The sequence below is a fragment of the Pieris napi genome, chromosome 17 (assembly GCF_905475465.1).
Source record: "Pieris napi chromosome 17, ilPieNapi1.2, whole genome shotgun sequence".
NCBI lineage: Eukaryota > Metazoa > Arthropoda > Insecta > Lepidoptera > Pieridae > Pieris > Pieris napi.
In genome coordinates, this window is record NC_062250.1 from 12,040,837 (window position 1) to 12,062,946 (window position 22,110).

The following is a 22,110-nucleotide window of genomic DNA, read 5'->3' on the forward strand; positions in this document are numbered from 1 at the left end:
CTCTGTCCTAATTTGTTGTTACCTTTTTCTTATATTGACATCTGCTATATCATATATAGAATGATAATATTTCAAACTAGCTTTTTGACTTAGAAATGGAAGAACGTAGATGAAATTAATTTGGTATTAATAAGACTGCCCATAGCTTAGAGTGTACAAGTGAACAAAAGTAAATACAAAAAGAAACTATTTATTCATACTGTTCTTATTTATACACAGGAATCTATATAACAACCCAAAATTAACACGATTCGAACGAAATTCACGTTGAAAATAATGTGTGTGTTAACACATGTGTAACTAAATGTACAACTTTTGGTTATAAATAAATCCTTGCCTCTAAAAGTTAACTTTTGCCAATCGAGCGACTAGGACCGATATTTTAATTTTTACACAATTTGAATATAACATTCGTTTATCAATTATTTACAGGATATATTAACTTTTATCGGTAACTAAAAATAAGAGTAATTATCATACGTTATTTAGGAATACGCTAGAATATAATTTGATCGATGTTAAATCGAAAAGCTAGATTTAACTTGAGCAAACATTATGTACTACAATGAATAGTAAAAAAGTAGAAATGTTATCCACTTTTCACCACTAAATTTTTTAATTTTTCGTTACGTTACTGGTTCACTCATAAAATATTTACAATATGCACATTTACGTAAAAAACTAGATAAATTCTTAAAGCTTAATCAAAACTTAACAGAACACGTTAACACAGATATTTGACGATAGTTTTCTATTAGTAAAGTGAGGTTAGTAAAGATTAGATTACAATATTTGGAGCATGTTAACGCATGTACCTCATCCAGTAATATTAGTCTGGTGCAGTCAGTGTCGGAACTAAACATATTTCTAATTAATTTACTCAAAGCTTTGTAAAACATCAATTCGGTGACAGTTTTATCATTTACACAATATATTCTACAATTAACTAACGAGTATTTGTCTCAAATAATCTCAATTTACAAAATAAATTCTAACTTAATGTTTCTTCATTTCAAATTGATTCTTCCCTTTATCTATGAGTTGTTTACGATAATTGATATTTTAACAATAATTAGTGTTCATTGAAGGAAGTGCTGAAGACGGTCATTGTGTGTCTTGGCTATTGTTGGAGTCGCTGGTGGCCGTCGAGGCCAGCGAGTCGTGCTGTTCCGCCGACAGCCGGCTGCTGTCGCACACCGCTATGAACTGTTCCGCGTATGCTCTGTAATTGATGAAAGCATATTTAGTATAAAGGATAAACTGATCGATTAAAGCTACAAATTAAAATAACCACAGAGGCTGTTTATTTTCTATTTAAACCCTATTTATATATATTTTGAATTGATTAGAACATTTAGATTTAGAAACAAAATCAATCGAGTTTTAGTTATTGTAGAGATATCTGTTCAAGTTCTCTCCATACATTAACTAGCCCCGTAAAGTCCGTACCTGTCCAGGCCGGTGTACGTCCGCTTGAGGTCGGCGTCGGACAGCCGCTCGCGATCCGCACGCCTTTTGCGGTGGATCCGCTCGAGCGAGCGAGTGAGCGAATCGCGCTCGCGAGCCACTCGCCGCCGCCGCTCGTGGCGAGCCTCACGGGGAGACCGACGACGGCGGATGCGCTGTATTTTTAAACATTTAGAATATGTATACTGATACAACTCGCTAATTGAGGAGTGTCATTGTTAATCTCCAAAGATGTTATTGACCTGAATGTAAACCGTAAACAACTTTAACGAGCCAAACTCACCGTGTCGTGTATGGGGTAGTACAACTGGGCGGGCGGCGGGTAATGCGCCGGAGGCAGGGGCAGCGTGGCGTAGGGCCGGGGAGGTACTACCACGCCCACGGGCATTCGACCAAGCTGAAACGTTTTATTATTAAGTGTTTAACTTAAACTCATAAGTAAATATTAAAGTTGTACACGAATAATTTTCGCGTTTTATTTTATCATTCCATAACATAGGGCTTCAATAAAGACTTATAATAGCAGACTGACAACAATAAAACTCGTCATGTCGAAGGCGAGCCGCAGTGGGCAAGTCACGCTCGCGATGTTTGTAACAACACTTCCGCAGTATTAGACGTACCTATACTTGTACAAGTAATACACCACTCACATTCCACTCAATAACATTTCGCATAATTATGTTAGATTATATAATATGTATTTGCAAAAACAGACGATATTACTAATAGTATAATGGTCTAAGATCCCGCTATACAACGACCTTCACCGAGATGATTATTTAATGAAACTTATTTTATATATAATTTAATATGTCAATAAATATAATCCATATGGGTTGCCTAGCAAATTTCAGTCCAGAGTATGTTTAATTAATTTAAAAAAAAAATATTTTTTTAAACATTTCACCGGTATGATTATTAGATAAATTCTATACCAATCGAAAGTATGAAGCCCATAGAATATGCAAACGTTAGGTTGTTTTTAATCAATTAATTATTTATGTGTATATTTTTTATGTGACACTAAAGTATATATACATCTTTAGTATAAAAGAAGGTTTTAGTGATACATATATAATACATACTACCCTGATTAAAAATATTGATTGAAAGAAGTTCAAAAAATTTACTACATGCAAATTATAAAAAAAAATTTTGTTTTTATATATTAATTAAACATACTCTGGACTGAAATTTGCTAGGCAACCCATATGGATTATATTTATTGACATATTAAATTAAATATAAAATAAGTTTCATTAAATAAGCATCTCGGTGAAGGTCGTTGTATAGCGGGATCTTATACTATAAGCAATAGAAAATATATTGGCCAACACTGCTCTATTAGTGTATACACACTAACTAGTGATGTTATCGTTTGGCTCTTAACTCTGATGACGCGTTAAAATGCTGTCTCAGCTCCGATAGACTTCTAACCTAAATTTTAAATGTAGGCGTCGTTAGGAAATGGTCCTGTCTTTCAAATTGACAAATTGTGCTAAGCAAAGGTCGGAGAAGAGGAAAGATCAAAGATTGCAATTTCTCCCAGAGTCAAATTGACGCACCATAAAATAATGCGATTATTATTTTATTGTTGTATGCACTAGTTACATTATGTTTAGAATGTAAAGAGGGCGTGGTAGCGAATTAATAACCAAAATATATGCAGATATTTATAGAGTCATCTAGAGGCGATATCTTAGGACAATGACAAGTTGGAGGAATGCGGTCAACCTCAGTTTATATACACTATACTATTATTTTTACTTTAGCAAATATTAATAATAGTATGGATGTTAATTTTGTTAGTGGATTTTATCGTTTCCGTGTTTTAGTAACCAGCATTGTTAACGGTAACTATAATGATAGTCTTCAATGAGCGCTTATAATAACGCGATTAATAAATAATAATACGCGATGGATCTCGAATGACAGAACTTTTCACAGACGTTTTATTCTGAATTTAATGCTGGTTTTTTTTAATGTGTTTTATGTAATATATTTTTCTCAAATAAAGTGTTATACATACCCTTTAGTATCGTACATGATAGATATGTCGCTCTTATCAGACATTTATAACGGCAAATTAAATTCAACTAAAATGGTGAACCGATTTGTCCGTTTAAACAAACCAAAATTACTCATGTGTTCCTAAATCGATATAATGAAGTGTGTGGTAATGAGATTACTATATCAGCCATACCTGATACGAAGCGATGTTTTAAAGACTATATCTACGGGGACAAAAAATGAAAATAAGTTACAACTAAATGAAAGGTGTAAAAATGTATTGAGAGCTGTAAATTTTGGATCATAAATAAATGTCGTCTTCTAAAGCTATTTAGAGCTGGTGATTACATAAGACCGTATGAATGGCGCGCACCTTACTCGGAGTCCTTGTGCCGCTTCGGCACTTGTCGCTGCCTCTTGTACGAAAACCTGTTGCGAAATTCCTACTGAATTATAAGTAAAATAAACAGAAATGTAAACTACTAGTATTTTTTAAATAGTTAAACGCAACAGGCCAATAGATTTAATAATGAAAACGTTAACTTTCACAAATATCTGTCAACTTTACCGAGTTGATTAGCAATTGTTTGCAAAATGTGCTTGTGATGTCACTGATGCACCGCGCATCGGTATCTGATGGACGTGCCAGGTGTTGGGAAAGTGGAGAGAAGTCGCCGGAATACATTAGCGGCTCTGTGATTGCAAGACGCAGCTTTCTTGCAAAGTGTCACCTTGTCAGAACGGGTCGAGCGTGTTCAAATAAATCTTGATTCATAAAACTAAACTAGCGTTTATTATGTAGGGGTATTACTAGATATTTATAAAAAATTACTCAAAACACTTTAAATGGGCCATTCTTAATGAAAGTGCGCGATCGAGTTCACTTGAGGTAAACGCAATATGCTAATATGTGGCCCACTTGGCAGATAGCTTGATTGGTAGAAGGCCGCTACTTCGACGCCCGGACGTGACTAGTGTTTTTATTTATTTACAATTACAGGAGTAGAAAACGACATAGATTGCATTCATACATATTTGCAGTTTTGTGATTATTGTCACTTCGTATTGTGTTGTAAACCTCTAGGGCATGGCAAATACGTACGTTCCGATCTCTTTTATCAGTACTCCAGAAACCAAACCCAGGACCTCCGTTTGAATAAAATAAAACGACTGCTGGGCCACTCAGGGATATTTTTGTTTCGTAAACATTGGTTTTGCGATATACTTGTAAGCGTGAAAGCGTAACTAACTGAATTGCGTAAAATGATATTATAACGATATGAATGTAATAAACTGATGCCAATTTTCATACGTTGATAAAGCGGTACAAATATATATAGCGATATTGGAGCGATTTTGAGATAGTAAGCTCAGAAATCGCTTTGATAGATGAATCTACCCGGACGAGATGTGCTCAAGTCATCTAAAATGCATATTAAAATGTGTATAATGACGCAAGAGAGCTACCGTTCACTTTCTTTGACGGCTATGAGGTAACATGAACTAAACCTGCCGCAGTTATTACTTTTTTATTTTACATATGAACTTTTTAAATATATAAAATATGTTTATTCATATAAATAGTAACTGATAAAGGATACACCAGACAGCGGGAGTTGGCACTGATTTTCCGTTTTGTAAACGTCCAAATCAAGTTATGGCAGTCCTATATCAATTCTCAATTAAATATAAATACAATTTAAAATTTGCAGCATCAAAAGGATAATAAAAGAAAAATAAAATGTGTCGATACAGCTTAACAGAGGTAACAGAGTTAACTTGCAGCACAAAATTACTGTTACGAACCAGTCTTGTAAAAAAACTGTTGTTGTTTAGAGTACTAGAGTCTGAGTTGCTTTAAACATAGTTTAGCTACAAACTAACAGAGGGCCCCAGAGGCCACTGCCGACTGAATCTTCAAATTCATCGGCGTAATAAAAAGTAAAAATGTATTATAAAACTCCATTGTATCTTTGGGGACGAAGTTTGTAAATAACTTATGAACTATCACATTGTTTTAAGAATTTCATTTCTTTGATACTAAATATTGAACACTATTCAATAATGCAGTAACTAGATTTTCTCGCCATCGCTATTATTGTTAAAGGTGAAAGTTTTTTACTTACTTAATAAAAAATATTATAGACTATTGAAATTTTATCTATTGTTAAATGTAATATGTTGAAACTCAGTTTCTTTAACAGTAACATGCGACGATTAGTTCGAAAATGTTTGTTCGCGAAACAGGTGGAATGGCCAGTCAAATCTTGCGCAAGCCAATCTAACAGAATTTGCGAGAACATAATGCAACGGAAACAATAAATGGGCGCAATATGCCGAGCTCTAGAGTTTAATAATGAGTGAGCAAAATTTAATTTTCGATATGTATTAACATTTTGAAGAATATAGAAAATTCTGATTCGTAATAATTTATCTATTTAAAATTGTTTGATTATGAAGTGACCATTATTAGTTTCCATATTGCATTTTCCATATAGGTATACAAATGACAGTCTATTGGTACAAGACCAATTTCTATTGAGGCAATGATTATTAATATACTTCTGACCATATTTATTATTAGTCTTGTCATAAATAACAATATTAATATGAAATATGCTTGAATGTTACATTAGCTGATAAGTGAACAGGTGTGGCATTTGAGGCGAATTCCAAAATTGCCCCAAACGTTGGACAATTATAGTAGGTACAAATACGCCGAAAGGTCGAACGTTCTCAAGCCTCAACCGAATATTACATTATTGTAATAACACGGTCCATGTCAAATACAATAATGGCTTATTGCCGCTCGCCCCCCACTGCGATTGCCAAAACGCAATTTACCAATATTTGTGATCCTTGAAGCACTGTTGTACACGTTTTCACAGAAAGGGTGCTATCAATAAATGGAAACATCGCTAAATCGTATGTCTAAAATGCGTTCTGGCCTTATATCTGCGGTATTAAAGGCATTGGTCTCACTCAATATTGCGTTAACAGTTAACATATTAGCCCGAATATTTGGTGACACGTGAATGTGAAATGAAGTGGGTAATTTAGAATTAATTATTGTGATATCACTCTAATGGCATGTGGTCAAGTACACAGAATCGTAGTTCAAGGAGAGTTCGTTGAGTGTAAAGACTTCGATGGGATTATGTAATAATAACTAGATTTGTACAATATTTATCTCAAAGGCTTTACTAAGCTCAGCAGATTCTCTGTGGGAAAAAATCTTTATCACTAGCAGTATCTACATTTACAGCTACGAGAAGTTGTGACAAAATTGTATTTTAAATTCGTCCCAGTTTTTCGAGTAGCTCATCGGGCGTTCATACTATTAGTGCAAAAGCAGTTTCAAGTTTTCATCTCTCAAGATGTATTCTTAAACCTGGCATAGAAATAGTTGTAGGATTAATAATTATTGTTATATTTAATTGTACGATTGTAAGAGCTTCGTAAAGGTGTCTCGTTTGGTCTAGAATGTAGGCTGCACAGGTGAAAGGGACGGGTGGCCCTTGAAGACTACTAGCAGCTTACAAAGTAAAACTTACTCAAATACAAACTGTTTTCATATAATAGGATTAAAAGTAGCCTTATATTCGTCTTTAAGCGAAGTAAGTCGATATTCATATTTAATATTTAGCATAGAGATTGGGACTTGCGATAAACGCATAAAGATACATACAAAAACAAACAAGATTGCATTTTTTTGAGAAATCTTTTTAAATATCAAAAATAATCGTTGTCATTTTTGCACGCCGTACTAAGGTCGTGAGTATGAACAGACGCAAGTACACACAAACATTGCGCACTAATGTTAGACGTTTGCTGGATAAAAGGTCGACATTTTTTATCTAAACATATTTAGACGTTGTAGGAATTGAACGTAAAGGCTTCATTGGATTTATTAAAGCGTAGCATTGAGATGTTCTTATTGGTAATAATTACGGCAACGAAGACCTTGGCGTTTGCTAACATCCTATCTGGATATTTAAATGTTTTAAAAATGTTGATTTTATTAAAATTTTGTCAGCGACTGCTAGTTTGTGCAAGCACTTGCAACTAAAAACCGCACTCGTTGCGTTACAAGATATTACTTGCAAACCGATTATGACTTTCAATGAACTTTGCACTAAAATCTGTGAATTCACATGGGAATTGAATTACACGTTGCCTATTGTGACAGACACGACCTACTTAGTATGACTTGTAAAATCTACTAGTATCTCGTGTCAAACGGTATAATATGGCTACAGTAAAAACCTTCATCTGATTTACATTAATATGAAATGAATTTTTATTTGCTAAGATAATATTTAACGACATGAAGAGCAATTTCTGTTACATATATTTCGCTGTGTTTCTATTAACAAAAATACTTATACCATAGAAACCATACTTTTATTCAAATAAAAATGACAAGACAAGATGGTCGCCGCATATATGTTTATTTCCTTGGAAAGTTTAACACATTACCACGGATCTGTTAAACGAGTTATTAGCTCCGAATAAACATATTATGGACACTAAATATTGGGGTTATGCTATGAGTTACAGAATAGTACCTGTACCTTAACCTTTAGTTATATCATTTATGCAATAAAAAAACTAAAAGATTGACTGTAATTGTTTTTTTATCCTTAAATGAAGTCTAATAATTGTCTACAAAACTTATCAGTGTACTACAAAAGCATATCGCATTGATATAGCACAAGTAGTGGTGTAGTGGCAGGTGGTCGGGCCACTCTCGCTTGATGAAACAGAAAGCGCCGAACACTACTTTGCTACTTGTAGGCAACGAGAACGACACATTTTATGCATCTCGAGATTATAACCAAATTCGCTAATCTCACAACAATTGTATTAAGAACCTGTTAATATAAAGTTAATAATTGAAATTATATAGTTAATTTATACGTTTATGAAGCGGTGACTTGACAAAGACAATAGAACCTCTCCCCCTGCCCCTGCTGGGAAACAACCACAGCAACAACGGTTTATCGATTATGTTATTTCTTTTTCTCATTCATAACTACATAGCTAGAGTGACTATGTTATCATAAATCTAAATACTTTATTTTAGACGGTTTAATCAACGAACCAAGGCGCCGGTGTCTGAATGATAAATATGAACTCAAAATTTTAATTTTTAAGTATTCTTGCAATTTCGTACTTCAGCTGTGGCTACAGGTTCGACACAGGCGCTCGAGACTTTGATGTTTCTTTAAAAAATGTACCTATTTCTAAAACTATTACGGTAAAGGTCATAAAAACTAAATTTTAAACATATTGTGTACACCTGAACAAGTTTCCCAGCCTCAGAAAGAGGTCTTTGCTCTCCTATTGTTATCATATTTCTGTTCAATGGATCATTTGCCTATTATGGCGCTAAGATAATTTATTAATTAAGACATGAATTAACCCATAGATATTAATAAATACAATACTTTGACCTGAACAGATATTTAAAACAATTATACATGCTAACCACTTTATACTCGTACATCGTACAAATAAATAAAAATAATTAAATAAATAATTGCGATTTCTCGTCCGCTTCGTCGAGAAAACTTTACCATAACTGGAAGCTAGGTGCCAGGTGGGGCTAATTATGTTGAATCCTAAGAAGAACTAAGAAAACCAACATCGAATTTCTCTCAACACTCCTGCTTGCGATGCGCTGAGGCTGGAGAAAGTCGCTAGTTGTATAATAGTTCAATGGTCGATTAATTTAAACACATATTTGTGTTGCGTAATTTATTACAATTTTGACATTTTTCTAAGCTATAAAACCATCTTAGATGGGTATATTTGAATTGCATTTTTAAACCTAAATGAATGCCTTTCCTATAGAGGATACCATCTATAAACTATAATAACAAAAACAAAAGCTCGGCTCAAAATGAGTTCTATTATAATAACAATATAGATAATATGTAGTAGAAAGTGCGACGTGAGTTGGTGGCGTGGTAATTATAATTGGTAATTACGAGAGAGCCGTCGGCCGGCCCTTTCCGACACTCTGTGGACGATTCAGCTAAACGCAGTCTGAATTATCAAATTCATACTAAGATAATATATAATACAGTAGAAATAAGAAATTTATACATACTTTAATATTTTATTTGTAGAGTTATAGTTCGTACATTATGTTAAAAATCGTTTTTCTTTCGGAAGAATCATACCAGGTATGTAATTAAAGTTCTTCATTGTTGCGCCACAACATTCACTTTAGAGAATAACAATTTTTAACCGTGTTGGCAAGAAAGTTGTTCATTTTCCGCGTTTTGTGATTATGCTATAATTTATATCAGTTTTACAATTATACAGCACAAAGTATTGCCTTAAAATAAAGTTGTTTTCAGTTAAACTATAACAGGAGCTACGTAGAAATTAAAAATAACGTTACCTGGGATATTTCCAAATCAGTAATCGTCATCACAAATCATAATGATCATGAAACAGAAATGAAATAACATCTAAACTTTAATGTTAGGAACTAATGTAAATGCGAATTGCACCGGCTGAGTACGCACATAAACTCATACTTCCTCAGTGCAAAATAATCTGTATAATGAATCGATCTGCCGGCGCGTTTGATGCGGCATCCACTAATGGTGTGCTTTCCCACCGATTTGTTACCACCTTGGCGATATTATTATTATAACTCATGAAGGGTACTCGTTTTACTATTGATTTTATTATTGCGTCGGTACAAAAGAGTTCAACGCTTTACTTGAAGAAGAAGAAAACTAAAAATCATTAATAATAAGTTCGTTAAAATAACTGTCCCGACTGTATAGCTTACTTATAAAGGAATAAAAAAACTTATTTCAACAATTATAATGAAACGTTTCATCCTGCTGAAACATATTTTCTTTCAAACGCCAACAATACGATGATTTCGTACTTTAAGTAATCTTCGTTTACCTCAGTTACGTAAGTCATAGCGTGACCGATTAAATTGTTTTGTCAAATTAGTTCTATAGATCAAAGGGTAATATTGGCTTTTGTTACATCATGCTTATTGACATTTCAATAAAATTCAAATTATAATAAAATATATCTTAAGACTTTAATATCATGATAACCTCTTAAAAGTTTCATTATTGTTTATATATTAAGTTGATTACTAGGTTTAGTAATTGCCTAGCTCTCTGTTTATCTTCCTGTTTCCTAGTTCCGAAAAGTAATATTTATTAAATATATAAAGTTAAATGTACAATTTGCAGAAGTGTTGAGCAAGACAATATACGGATAAATAGAAGGCACTCTCACGTAAAAGACTCAAGATCACGGTCAGAAAAAGTGAAAAACAACCATTGTTTTCGGTAAATTAAAAGAAATGTGTGTCAAGGATGGGCGAGACCGAGTCAATGGAATGCGATTGTAAAAATAACGTCGCAAACCATACGGTGGGTGAATTTCAAAGAAAAGAGAAACAGCAAATTTAGAATTGTGAACAGAAGTGACAATATAACTGTTCCATGTAAGAAAGTATACAAGCTCTTGAGACACTTTCTCCCAAAAACCACAGACACAGTAACACAATAGCAATAACTAGATATGGCTAATCTGCAGTCACGTCAATAATCCGGCGCAACGAGAGCGGAACCAGCGGCGCCGGGGCAAAAACGTTAGCGTGCGCACGCATCGTGCTTCCTGCCGCATCCCACCGCACGCGCAGTCAACAGCCTTACTACATAGATTCACCATTCTGGGCTATTTACTTATTTATTTACGAGAATATCAAACCGAGAAACTTTGCAGACAACGTCTGCAAACTACCTGCCCTGAATATTTGAATAATTGAAATGTGGAACTACGGTGTACTAGAAACATACATTTTAAACGAAAATCCGCCATGGCGGAGTGCTGTAATTGTGTACAAAAAATATTTTGAGCGTCTTTAAAAAAATGTGGACTTACCGTGCTGGCCGGATGCGCCGGTACGAGCACCACAGGACCCGGTGGAGGCTTCCTAGTCTTCCGTACACCGTGGCGTGGTAGCGGCCGTCCTGCAGCGCCACCGTGACGACCCAGCCAACGATTGACGAGGTGCTCCTTACTGTTCGCACTGCCGAACTCACACTCTTCCTGTTTTAAACAATTTTTTTCATATATTATGCAATAGATATTTAGCATCATTCTACGACATTAGTCTCTACCCACGAACTAAGTGAAGGTTATGGTCATCTGTTACTTGTATATAGAAGAGATCAAAAGTTACTGAACATAAAGGTTATGATTAGTGTAAGTAAAACTTTTTTAAAGAAATGTATGAGCAGAGTAGAACCTTCTTCCTCTTTGGTGCGTCGTTCTGTAATTTTGCCTCCAACTCTTTGCACAGCTCGTGACCGCGCTGTCGCTCCTGATCCTGAGCCTTCTTCATCTCGTCGACATGAAATACGCAAGGAGTCTTGTAATCCACCGAGAATTGGTTGTGGTCAAAGGGCTGTTTGGGGCGGAAGCACGAGCAGACCCGCTTCGACAGGTAGTAGATGGAAATGACACACACCAGACAGTGAAGTGACGCGACGATAAGAAGTGCTATATTAGTCAACACTGGCGTCCAGGCTTGCATTTCATCCTGAGAGGAGATTTCAATTAGACAACATTTACGAAACTGAAACATATATTGTAACGCCGTTTTTAAAACAGATTTTGAAAAGTAATGTTACTAATTAATTATGAATTGTTTCGTAAAAACTTCTAGGAGGCTCTTTACCGCTGAATAGATAAAAAATAAACGAATAACTAAAAAATATTACTTGAAAGGTGTCAAGTGGATCGGGGTCTCGAAGCGAATCTCTTCGTAGGCCTGCGGCCGCCAGCACAGCAGCGCTGTTACCGCAAGCTAGGCAAAGCAAAGATAAAGCCAGAAACGCAGTCAGTAGTCCCCTAAAACAATAATTTCTATTTTAATCCAAAAATAAATAACCTATATGAACAATAATTTTCAAATATATTTTAAAGAATGCCATTGAATGAAGTAAAACAAAAAACTTGTATGTGTTGTAACAATAGTTATCGCACGTAAACGAACACTCGCTGTCCACATATTATCTGAGAAACTGGCAAACTCTAATAGCCAGCTTATTATTTTTTTAATTATGGGCTTCATCTTCTAGTATTAGAAATAGTCGTCGCTTAAAAATAAAGCAAAGATGCTAGGTGTAAGGCTGAAGTTGCTACGTGAGTATACCTCGGAGAAACCGGTGAAAGCTGATAAACTGCTCCTATATGTTCGCAAATCGCGATGGCTGCTGTTTTACTTAATGGTGGCTGTACACACTCGGCGAGAGCCTCTCGCCGAGAGTCTCGACCGAGAGGACCGAGAGAAGAGCGCAGCCTGTACACACTCGTTACGTTATTTGTATTTAAAACACCGTTAATAATGGACGTGGAAACCGCTGCTGCTGTTTGTCTTTGTGCAATAAGTTATTATAATTTTCTTCACGTTTACCATAAAAAAAAATTACGAAGCCATGGCGAAGAAGAAGATGGTGGATGGTTACTATGCACCGCAACAGAAATAGGTAATTAGGTTCATAAAGTTTTAATATTATCCAAAATTGTAAATTGCTACTTGTATGTATGTTTTACCTTTTGTATGTCATTCATTTATTTTGTACATTATTTCAGCAGCACCATGGAAAATCAATTGGCAGAGCTAGTGGCAGAACCCTCTGGCCAATTTGATAATTTTACAAGAATTTCTTTAGTCGACTTTCAATTTTTACTGCAAAAAGTTGCTCCGTTGATAACTAAGAAGAATACTCTTATGAGAGAAGCAATACCAGCCAAAATTCGCGTTCGTTAGACCACATTGTGCGATACGTCCTGTCACAACCACAGTCATCGAGCAAGTGATTGAACGAGTGTGTACAGGTCGCTCTCGTTTTACTCGCGAGACCCTTTGACTCGTGCGCAAAAAACCGACAGGCGACCGAGAGAGGCGAGACCGACTGCGAGGAAGCGAGGCGAGACGAGAGCTCTACTGTACACTCTCGCCCTCGGCCTGTCTCGGGGTGTCTCGCCGAGTGTGTACAGCTACCATAATACTTCAATTTGATCGAGGAGATTACTATCTATTAAACCTGTGTATTTATTTATTAGTCATTGTACTAAAGAAATATTGTAAATATTATAAAACTATATTTACGGTGTCGCTCCGATTATGGGAACGGAAAAAACATTCTATTTTGAGTAAACCTTTAACTAGGATAATTGTTCCCTTAAATCCTATTCTTATGTCTTTATTGCAGGCGTAGGAATGGATACAGAAATGTAGTTTCTAACTTAGGGTTTTTATTCTTAAATAATATAGCTAATTACTAAAGTAATGTAGTACCTACTTAATAAAATGTTTATTAATTTTTTTTTTATTTAAAACAGGCCAGATGGCCCCTGTTAATCATATTCGAGTAGGTGCCTACCTCTTTAAGAATGGAACGAACTGTAAAATATAAACAATCATGGCGAGAACCGTTGCGCGTCACAAAAAATGTTTTCCAGTTGGTCAGTAACACGAAGTGTGTCTAAATAAGCGCAATACACATTGCTGAGATATGAATATGTAATTTATAGATATAATAATAAGGCGCCCCGTAGAGTAACTTGTTATGGAAATAAACGTTTGAAGAAGCACAAAATATTAATGTGATACAAAACGTTTAAAATCCTATGAACTTAAATTTTGGATGTCAGTGTCAACGTACGGGTAAAAGAGAATTGAATAAGGACTTAATTTAATTAATGACGACCCAAAGAGATTTACCGATGTGTGTTTGTATTGACAATTTTAAAACATAATTATAATTATGCGTACCCTTTTCTTTATTTTACCTATTTTGGAAAGTGAGTCTAACAAACTTATATTATTTGCCTTGACGAGATAAAAGTTAACTATATTGGTCAAGCTGTTTTTCGATACAGTGCCGAAAGTTTAATTTGCATTGTACGAATAATTATCCTCAAATCCACGTCCATAGGTAGGTATATTATGTAACATATAAAACGCGACAATATATGCTGTTTTAATTTCAAGATTTTGGCAACTATTTCGACTTATTTCATCACTTAAAGAGCTTAAGAGTGTAATTAACCAAAGTGCATGTTTCAGAATATGTGCAGTGCATCTAAGCGCGCACGCGCCGGAACGTTACGCCTCGCCGCGCCCTGCTTCTTGCTGGACACGCGCTGCACCGGCACATTATGCTTGCTACCGGACATTCTTCTATTGCATTTAACAAATCGAAACAAAATATTGTGAAAATTAACGCAGTTAAAGCGTAATCAACAAAAATATAACATTATTGTTAAACAACTTAATAACTGGTAACATTATGTTTATTGTTTATTTATAAAAATTATACACAGGAAAGTAGGCACCTACGTTTATTTTATCAGCTCTGGACAAACGCTGAAAGCAAAGTATTCCAGCAGCCCGCATACTAGCCTAGTTTTTAGCGAGATTCACTCACCCTGAAGTGGGTCCATTGAGCGCGTAGCAGTCGTTAAGGCCTGCGATGACGCCGACCACACCGGCGACCACGGCTAGTCCACCCGCCCAAAGGCCGGCTCCGACCCGGGACAGAGCCGCGCCCTTCACCACCGCGAGGGCGCCGCTTCCGACTAGAAGCACCCCTAAACCCACTTGCGCCACTCCTAGAGCCACGATCAGTCGCCGCGACCCGTTCCCGTCATCACTTCCCGCTTCTACACTCTTGGAACTGACACTGACACCTCTCTTGACGGTGTTCTTCTGCGGAGTCTTACATATCAGCTGCTCGGTAGAGTCCTCCGACTTCAGACTGGACACGGTCGGAAAGTTAGGCGTCCCGCCGGGGACGTTATCGGTGGAAGAGCGTTCGTCGCTCATGCTTGGGGCGCAATCATAGCGAACGACATAATACACGACGCGATACGTCCGGTGCGCGCGCGCTGCCTTACTTCACTAGCAGAATTTTCGCTCGCGCAGGTGAAAGTACCGCGACACATCGAAGTTTGTTTTTGTCAATCTATACCATTGATATATTCACAATTTCCGGATTAGAAAATGTAAATATGTCTTTTGTAAACTAACAGGTTCAGTGACAACCAATATAATATATTGTGACCCTGCAAGAACACTACGTTGTAGGACGAATGATGGTACTTACTATGTTTTCCTTCATGAAAGCAAGTATTCTTTGCGCACATCACTGTTACAAACGCACGTAGAAGCAAGCATCTAAGCAGATGTATCCCGAACCTACACGTAGTCACTATGACGGCTATATCTTCCTCACAAATTTCATATCTCGCTCAAACAGCTTTCAAAGAGTTCGTCAGCGATTTTTCAGACGATTGACTGATTGATTGTAAAATGGTTTTAGGAACAAAAGTTTAACTAATTTTTTGTTAAGTTTCAGTTTGATGTTTTACAAAGATAGACAGACAGACATGGCAAAATTAAAATCACAGATATCGTAATATCTGACGTAGATGTCGAAATTTACTATAATAGCTATTTTACATGGAATCTTTGATCTAGATAGTGGTTTATAGGGTAGAATCCTAAATGAAAACACGTTGCTGCGTCCTGTTTGATAAATTAAAAAAACTACTTCCGGTTCCAACCGGAAACACATGCTAGAGATTCGTTGTCTAAAGGGACATCTGTCTCTGTACAGTGAACGAGCTTTCTTTGAGAATTTGTTGATACTCATAACATTCTTGTAATACAATGTTTTTCATATAATATCATCTACATAGGTATGAAAATAAACAACACAAGCATAGTTAAAGTTTGTAAAGTTGAAAAGGGAAACGCCAGTACAGGCAGTCCTCGACTTACGTGGTTTCGATTTACGTCAAACAATGTTTTGACACTATTAGCAAATTTGGAGAATCCCATGAAACTTTTTGAAGAAAATGATCCTAATTTTGAGAGAAGTTTCAACGTTAATAACAAAATTTGTGCAGCCTATCAGTGTTACCATGATCTGTTTAATAGCGAGAAGAAAGAAGCGAAGCAATCTAGGATTGATAGTTTCTTTAAGCCAAAAGTTTAATTTTTAAGAATTTTTTAATTATTTTAAGAACTTACTTTTGATAATAAAGTATGTATATCCTTTGTTATAAATGCAGTTTTTTTTTAAATTTCGAGTCCGTGTGGATCCTAACCCTTGAGTTTTACATGTAAACATACGAAAAAATATGTTTCGACTTACGTCCTTTCGATTTACGTCGCGTATTTGGAGAACCTAACATGCCGTAAGTACGAGGACTGCCTGTATACCTATACCAATATACTTTAATAAGAAGTTTATTAGACACATTTCCAATAACTTCAACATCAAATCCTGAGGCAATACTTTATTTGTGTTGCAATTATAATCATAGTGATGTAATGTTCATAGTGTTCATGTCGTTGACATTGCCTCCACGTGCTGTCACGATCAGGTTACGCACCGCACCATTCCTGGGGTGAAATTTTACGCTTCATCATTATTTATTGATTCTTTTATGACTCATTATATAATATCATCTTATGTAACAACATATATAAGGGTTAGTAATATATTTAATTAGGTTACAACCACGACTTCATTCGCATAAAATTTCCAGATTTGTTGATCGAATGGAACAATCTGAAGCTGAAACTTATTATGATGCGACATTCGTTGAATTTGTTGTAAAATAATTATATTACCTTGTTTGGTTTTCAACGAGGAGATCCTCTTGGGCCGGCTACTCCCAAGTAGTTTTTAGTCTTGTTATAAAATCTTGAATACAAAATTTAAAATCTAATTATAATATCTGGTGGATGATGGTAGGTACTCAGGAGAAAACGCAGGTTGTACTTTTAGGTATTTCTAAGATTATATCAGATTTTAATCAATAGTTCTAACTGTAATATTGATAAATGTGAAATTAAATCTCCTCAGTCAGTAGACTTAGATTTCAATTATAAATTTCCTAAAAAAAGCAGCACTCTGTTTTATAAAAAATGAACAGTAGGTACTCTGTTCATTTTAAAATTCTGTCTTTTTCCAACTTGAGTTACGTACTGCGTTGTTGCCCTCTATGGAATCATTCAGTTCTATTACGTGATTTGGATAATCTTTCATAAACTTCTTGGGAATCTATTTTAAACTGTCGTTTTGTCGATTCCTATTTGCTTTGGCGGATTAGAAGTACGCAAGATAACAAGTGAAGCTCTTCCATCGTTTCTCTCATATGCTTGCACAAATCTAGCAGTCCGGTAGGTAAAAATCTTTAGATCTTTAAGATCTTTAGATCTTATTCTACAACCTACGGGATTGCGGATTTAACCGATGCGAAAAAAGCGTGGTTAGCATCCGAACCAGGCTTCTAGCGTTAACTTTCAAAGGAGCTGGGATGATCCTCTTTATGTATTTAAAAACCTATGGACCCTGAACGACTTCAACTTGGCATCAGTTTCGCTAAGGTGTGCCCATATATACATCTAATAAGTGGCCTTGTGGTTTTCAAGTAAGTAGCCGCACAGCAGGCGGAAAGTAACAACCGGCTAAAATATTATAAGGGTCTTTCCTCCAATTTTGATTTTGTTCCCTTTGGAGTAGACACTTGGGCCGAGTGCACAGGCGCTATGTAAAGATTTAATTTGGCGCCTGGTAGATAGTACCGGTAAACCCAGAGCTGGTGCTTTCTTTGCTCAACTAATTAGTATCGAAATAGAGATTTTGTGTGCAGTAAGTAATCGATTAGAAGTTTAATTAAATAAATTACCCTATTCCTATGCCATTTATGACATATGTATTATAAATTGCTTATTGATTCCTCTGACACTGTAATTCAATATTTTTCTTCAAACTAATCTATTGGAGTGAACTTGTTCTATCTAGATCTAAAGATAAACTGCTCTAGTGATATTTTTATTTTTCGTTATTTGCCGCTCAATATTATTGATTGTACCTCCATACATAGTAATATAAAGTAGGTACCGTAAATTAATTATTTTTGTCACAAACAAACTGTGTTTTTTTTTAAACAAAACAGTGGAGTTCAATGCGACAATTGCGTACAGCTTTTAATCAGGCGTAACATAAAATAAATCATTACATATTAATATGTAGATACCAAATAACAGTAATGAATATATACGTAAGTGAAAATATATAACAACATTGTAACAATAGTTTAACTATACAATACAAACAACAAATGTATCTTTAGTTCTTATTTCTATAATAAGTGGAGGCTTTCTTTGATAAATTCCGCTGCCATTTCCGCAATCATGATGACCGGTGCATTTGTATTGCCGCGTATTATTGTCGGCATGACACTTGCGTCTGCGACTCTCAGATTCCGCACGCCCCGCACCCGCAACTTCGAATCCAGCACGGAGCCAAGCGCGGCCGTACCTACTGCGTGCCAAGCTGAAGTTGCCATCGACTTCGCCCAACAGCGCAACATATCATCGCCGTCGTTTCCCTTACATTCTTCGAGTTCTAAGTCAATGACCTCCGCTTTCTTTTTACGAAAGTATGTACTGTTAGCTATAGCCCTAGCCGTTCTTATTGCTGCTGGATAATGCATCAAATCTTTCTCATCGCTGAAGGTCCCGGAGAATATCAGCGGAGAGTCCAAAGGGTCTCGACTCTTCAATCGCACCCTGCCTCTCGATTGTGGTTTTAAATTAACCACAGCAACTATCAGTATTTCCTTAACTATATTAGCTGATGTTATTCTTTCACAAATATATGATTTAAACCCTAATATATTAGTACAAGCTTCATAAAAATCATTATTCTTTCCCATACACGTGGGATAAAATGCAAAATCGGGTACATTTGGTGTGGAGCTGTTATATGATACATACGCGGCCAAGTCACTCGTTTTCTGAAAAAAGCCTCGTCTATCGTAAAGATACTCAATTATATCTAAATAATGCTCATTTTCATTTTTTTGGCAAGTCCCTTCTTCTGCTGAAATAAAATTTAACACCATAATGTGGTCATGGAGATTATCCCCTACGGGTAAATCGGCCACCACATCGACACCCATTTCTTTTAAGTGCTCCTTTGGCCCTACGCCGGACAGTAACAACAATTTCGCCGTATTAAATGTTCCTGCGGACACTATAATATCTCTCGTCGCATAAAAATTCAATGTCTTATTGTCTTGGAGTACCTGCACCCCGTAAGCCTTATTTTGTTCTATTAGTATTTTAGAAACGAAAGATTTTTTTAAAACATACAAGTTATCACGATTTGCTGCTGAATTGAGCAAGGCAGTGACAGAACTCTCTCGTCTACCTTCCCGTATCGTGTGGGAGAATCGTCCAGCACCGATTTCATACGGATTAGTCATATCAGGTACTATACTGAAACCCATTTCTTTGAATGCTGCGAGGAATTCATCTGTAGCCCGAGTAGATTCGTTGAACCCTGCCACTTCAATTTCCCCTCCAAATCCATGAAACTGTGTCAGATAAGGGTTGTTGATAATTCTTTCATCTGTGAGATGTTCTGTTCTTTTGAACTTTTTTAAAACATTTTTCCAATTCCAGTCTTCCCCGAGTTCAGCCGCCCACTCGTCGTAATCCGCTGGAAATCCTCTAGAGTATATCATATCATTGATGGAACCACTTCCGCCGAGCATCTTCCCACGGGGCTGGCGCTGGCTACCATCACGGAGGGCTTGACTTGAAAAATTGTCATTTGTGGTTGTAAAGTTCCAATCCACTGCGCTCTGTTTCATGGCATCGCGAAAACCTGGAATCTGTACACATTCTATGTGTCAACGGGCCTTCGAAAACTCTTTAAACCGAAATGAGTATAGATTTTCACCATAGTATAAGTTTTCTACTCACAATGCTCTCTAGAGGGGGATCACCACCGGCCTCGAGTAACAAAACGGTGTGGTCTCGCAACTCCGATAGACGGGATGCAAGCGCGGCGCCCGCCGTACCACCTCCCACCACGATGAAGTCGAACACTGTGCCATCTGTCAAGAAAGCATACAAAATTAACTATATATTAATGTGGACTACGCTGCTACAGCTCATTTATGAGTTCATCAATTTACGAACTTTCAAGGTTGGCTTGCGGCGGCCAAGGCTCTCGTAGTAAGCACTGCGCGGCGGCGAAGTAGTTCAGCGCGGCTGCGATGGTGGCTCCCGCTGCCCCACCGCCCCATGCCCCATACGTCTCCATGTACGGAGAGGCTTCTAAGATGATCTCGTTATAAGTTTGTAATATCAAATCTTACTTAGCACGGGTAAAGATAAAATGAAATATTATTATACAAGCAACCAATTATAGTTATTTGCTGCAGGATGTGGATTACACGTAATTGCTGTGACAAAAACCCATTTTAAAAAACAAAGGCTATTTTTTCCGGGTCAATGACATCGTGTACAATAGATCTACGTGAATATTTTCGACTTAATACTGTAGATATAGGGATTTCAAATATATTTATTAATTAAATACTAACTACTTTTTAAAAACTTTAACTATACAACATAACATCACAATTCACAACAGCGCCTATAGAGTAAAGGTCGATATCAAACAAAAATCAATAATACAGCTTAATCACGTACCTATTTTATTTATTGTTTATTTCTCAGACTGATTTGCGATTATGCAGGTAATACGGCGTACCAGAATAGTTCACTATGTCTCTGTGATCTACAAAAATAACAGTCAATGTAGTTACGATACACGTACCTAGTTGGCGTCGGTTATCTCTACTTACCTATCACTCTGCGGTTTTTAAATTGAACTATCAATATTATTTTAAATACAGGATGTCTCAAAACATTATCGAGTCAAACGTAATTCTCTTGTTAAATATCTTTAAGGATAGCTTAAACCACCTACAATGATCCGACCTGTCAATTAGGCGATTATTTTAATGTAAATATCGCGAATCACACTGTGTATCTAATATATTCACTATATAATGTAAATATCACTAATCAGAATTCGACCTGACGGTATTTTCGTCTTTTCATCCGCTATACGCCGGTTGTGTCGAGATATATTGCATTATTCTTATCTTGTCTTACGACAATATCTTATCAAATCTGATAGATTTTACATAAGAGGACGAACAAGGTGCAGCCACCCGCAACCGATACCAGCAAGTTGAAGGACGTGCCACCATTGAGACTGAAATCGCAGATATCACACCGATTTATAATCCGATAGAGGAAGTAGATGGCCATATGGTAGTAAAAATAATTACTGGTAATCCCGATAAAATCCCACAACACATTAAATCTCGAAGCGGTCTCTATTTGTTGGATAAGTCCCCACGTCAGCCTTGTACTTTGTAGTGAACCGTTAAGCGTCTAAATGGCACAACAATAGCAATTTATTATACATTTGTTAAAATACATATACCAATAATTATTGTTCTTGTACTTACCTATAGAAATGTTAAAGAAGTAATTGTTGAAATCTATATTATGCACACGGTAAGTTATCGAGTACGTACGTTCTTTAAGTACATAGATAATAATGTTCAGATAGGTACTAACAAGTAATTTAGATTTTTTAGGTTATCATTTTATTAATTCGAAACTATATACATAAGTACATACAATTATAATAGTAAAAGGTATCTACACCGTGTCAAAAACAT

The 22,110-nt window shown here is 36.1% G+C and overlaps 2 protein-coding genes across 3 annotated transcripts; both read right to left on the minus strand.

Moving 5' to 3' along the window:
* Positions 1 to 174: 174 nt before the first annotated feature.
* LOC125057820 lies at positions 175 to 15,682 on the minus strand. Its single transcript, XM_047661732.1, has 7 exons — positions 14,970 to 15,682; positions 12,255 to 12,384; positions 11,780 to 12,073; positions 11,413 to 11,580; positions 1,751 to 1,864; positions 1,450 to 1,622; positions 175 to 1,222 (listed from the first exon to the last, which is right to left on the minus strand). The coding sequence occupies exons 1-7, from the start codon at positions 15,365 to 15,367 to the stop codon at positions 1,105 to 1,107; spliced, it is 1,395 nt and encodes a 464-aa protein (XP_047517688.1). The 5' UTR covers positions 15,368 to 15,682; the 3' UTR covers positions 175 to 1,104.
* Positions 15,683 to 18,140: 2,458 nt separating this feature from the next.
* On the minus strand, positions 18,141 to 21,887 carry LOC125057813 (ecdysone oxidase-like). 2 transcript variants are annotated; one of them, XM_047661720.1, is made up of 4 exons: positions 21,065 to 21,887; positions 20,549 to 20,686; positions 20,330 to 20,463; positions 18,141 to 20,238 (listed from the first exon to the last, which is right to left on the minus strand). In XM_047661720.1, the coding sequence occupies exons 2-4, from the start codon at positions 20,670 to 20,672 to the stop codon at positions 18,700 to 18,702; spliced, it is 1,797 nt and encodes a 598-aa protein (XP_047517676.1). In that variant the 5' UTR covers positions 20,673 to 20,686; positions 21,065 to 21,887; the 3' UTR covers positions 18,141 to 18,699. The 2 variants fall into 2 exon arrangements, with proteins under 2 accessions (XP_047517676.1, XP_047517677.1); XM_047661721.1 differs by having other exon boundaries at positions 20,549 to 21,887.
* Positions 21,888 to 22,110: the final 223 nt, after the last annotated feature.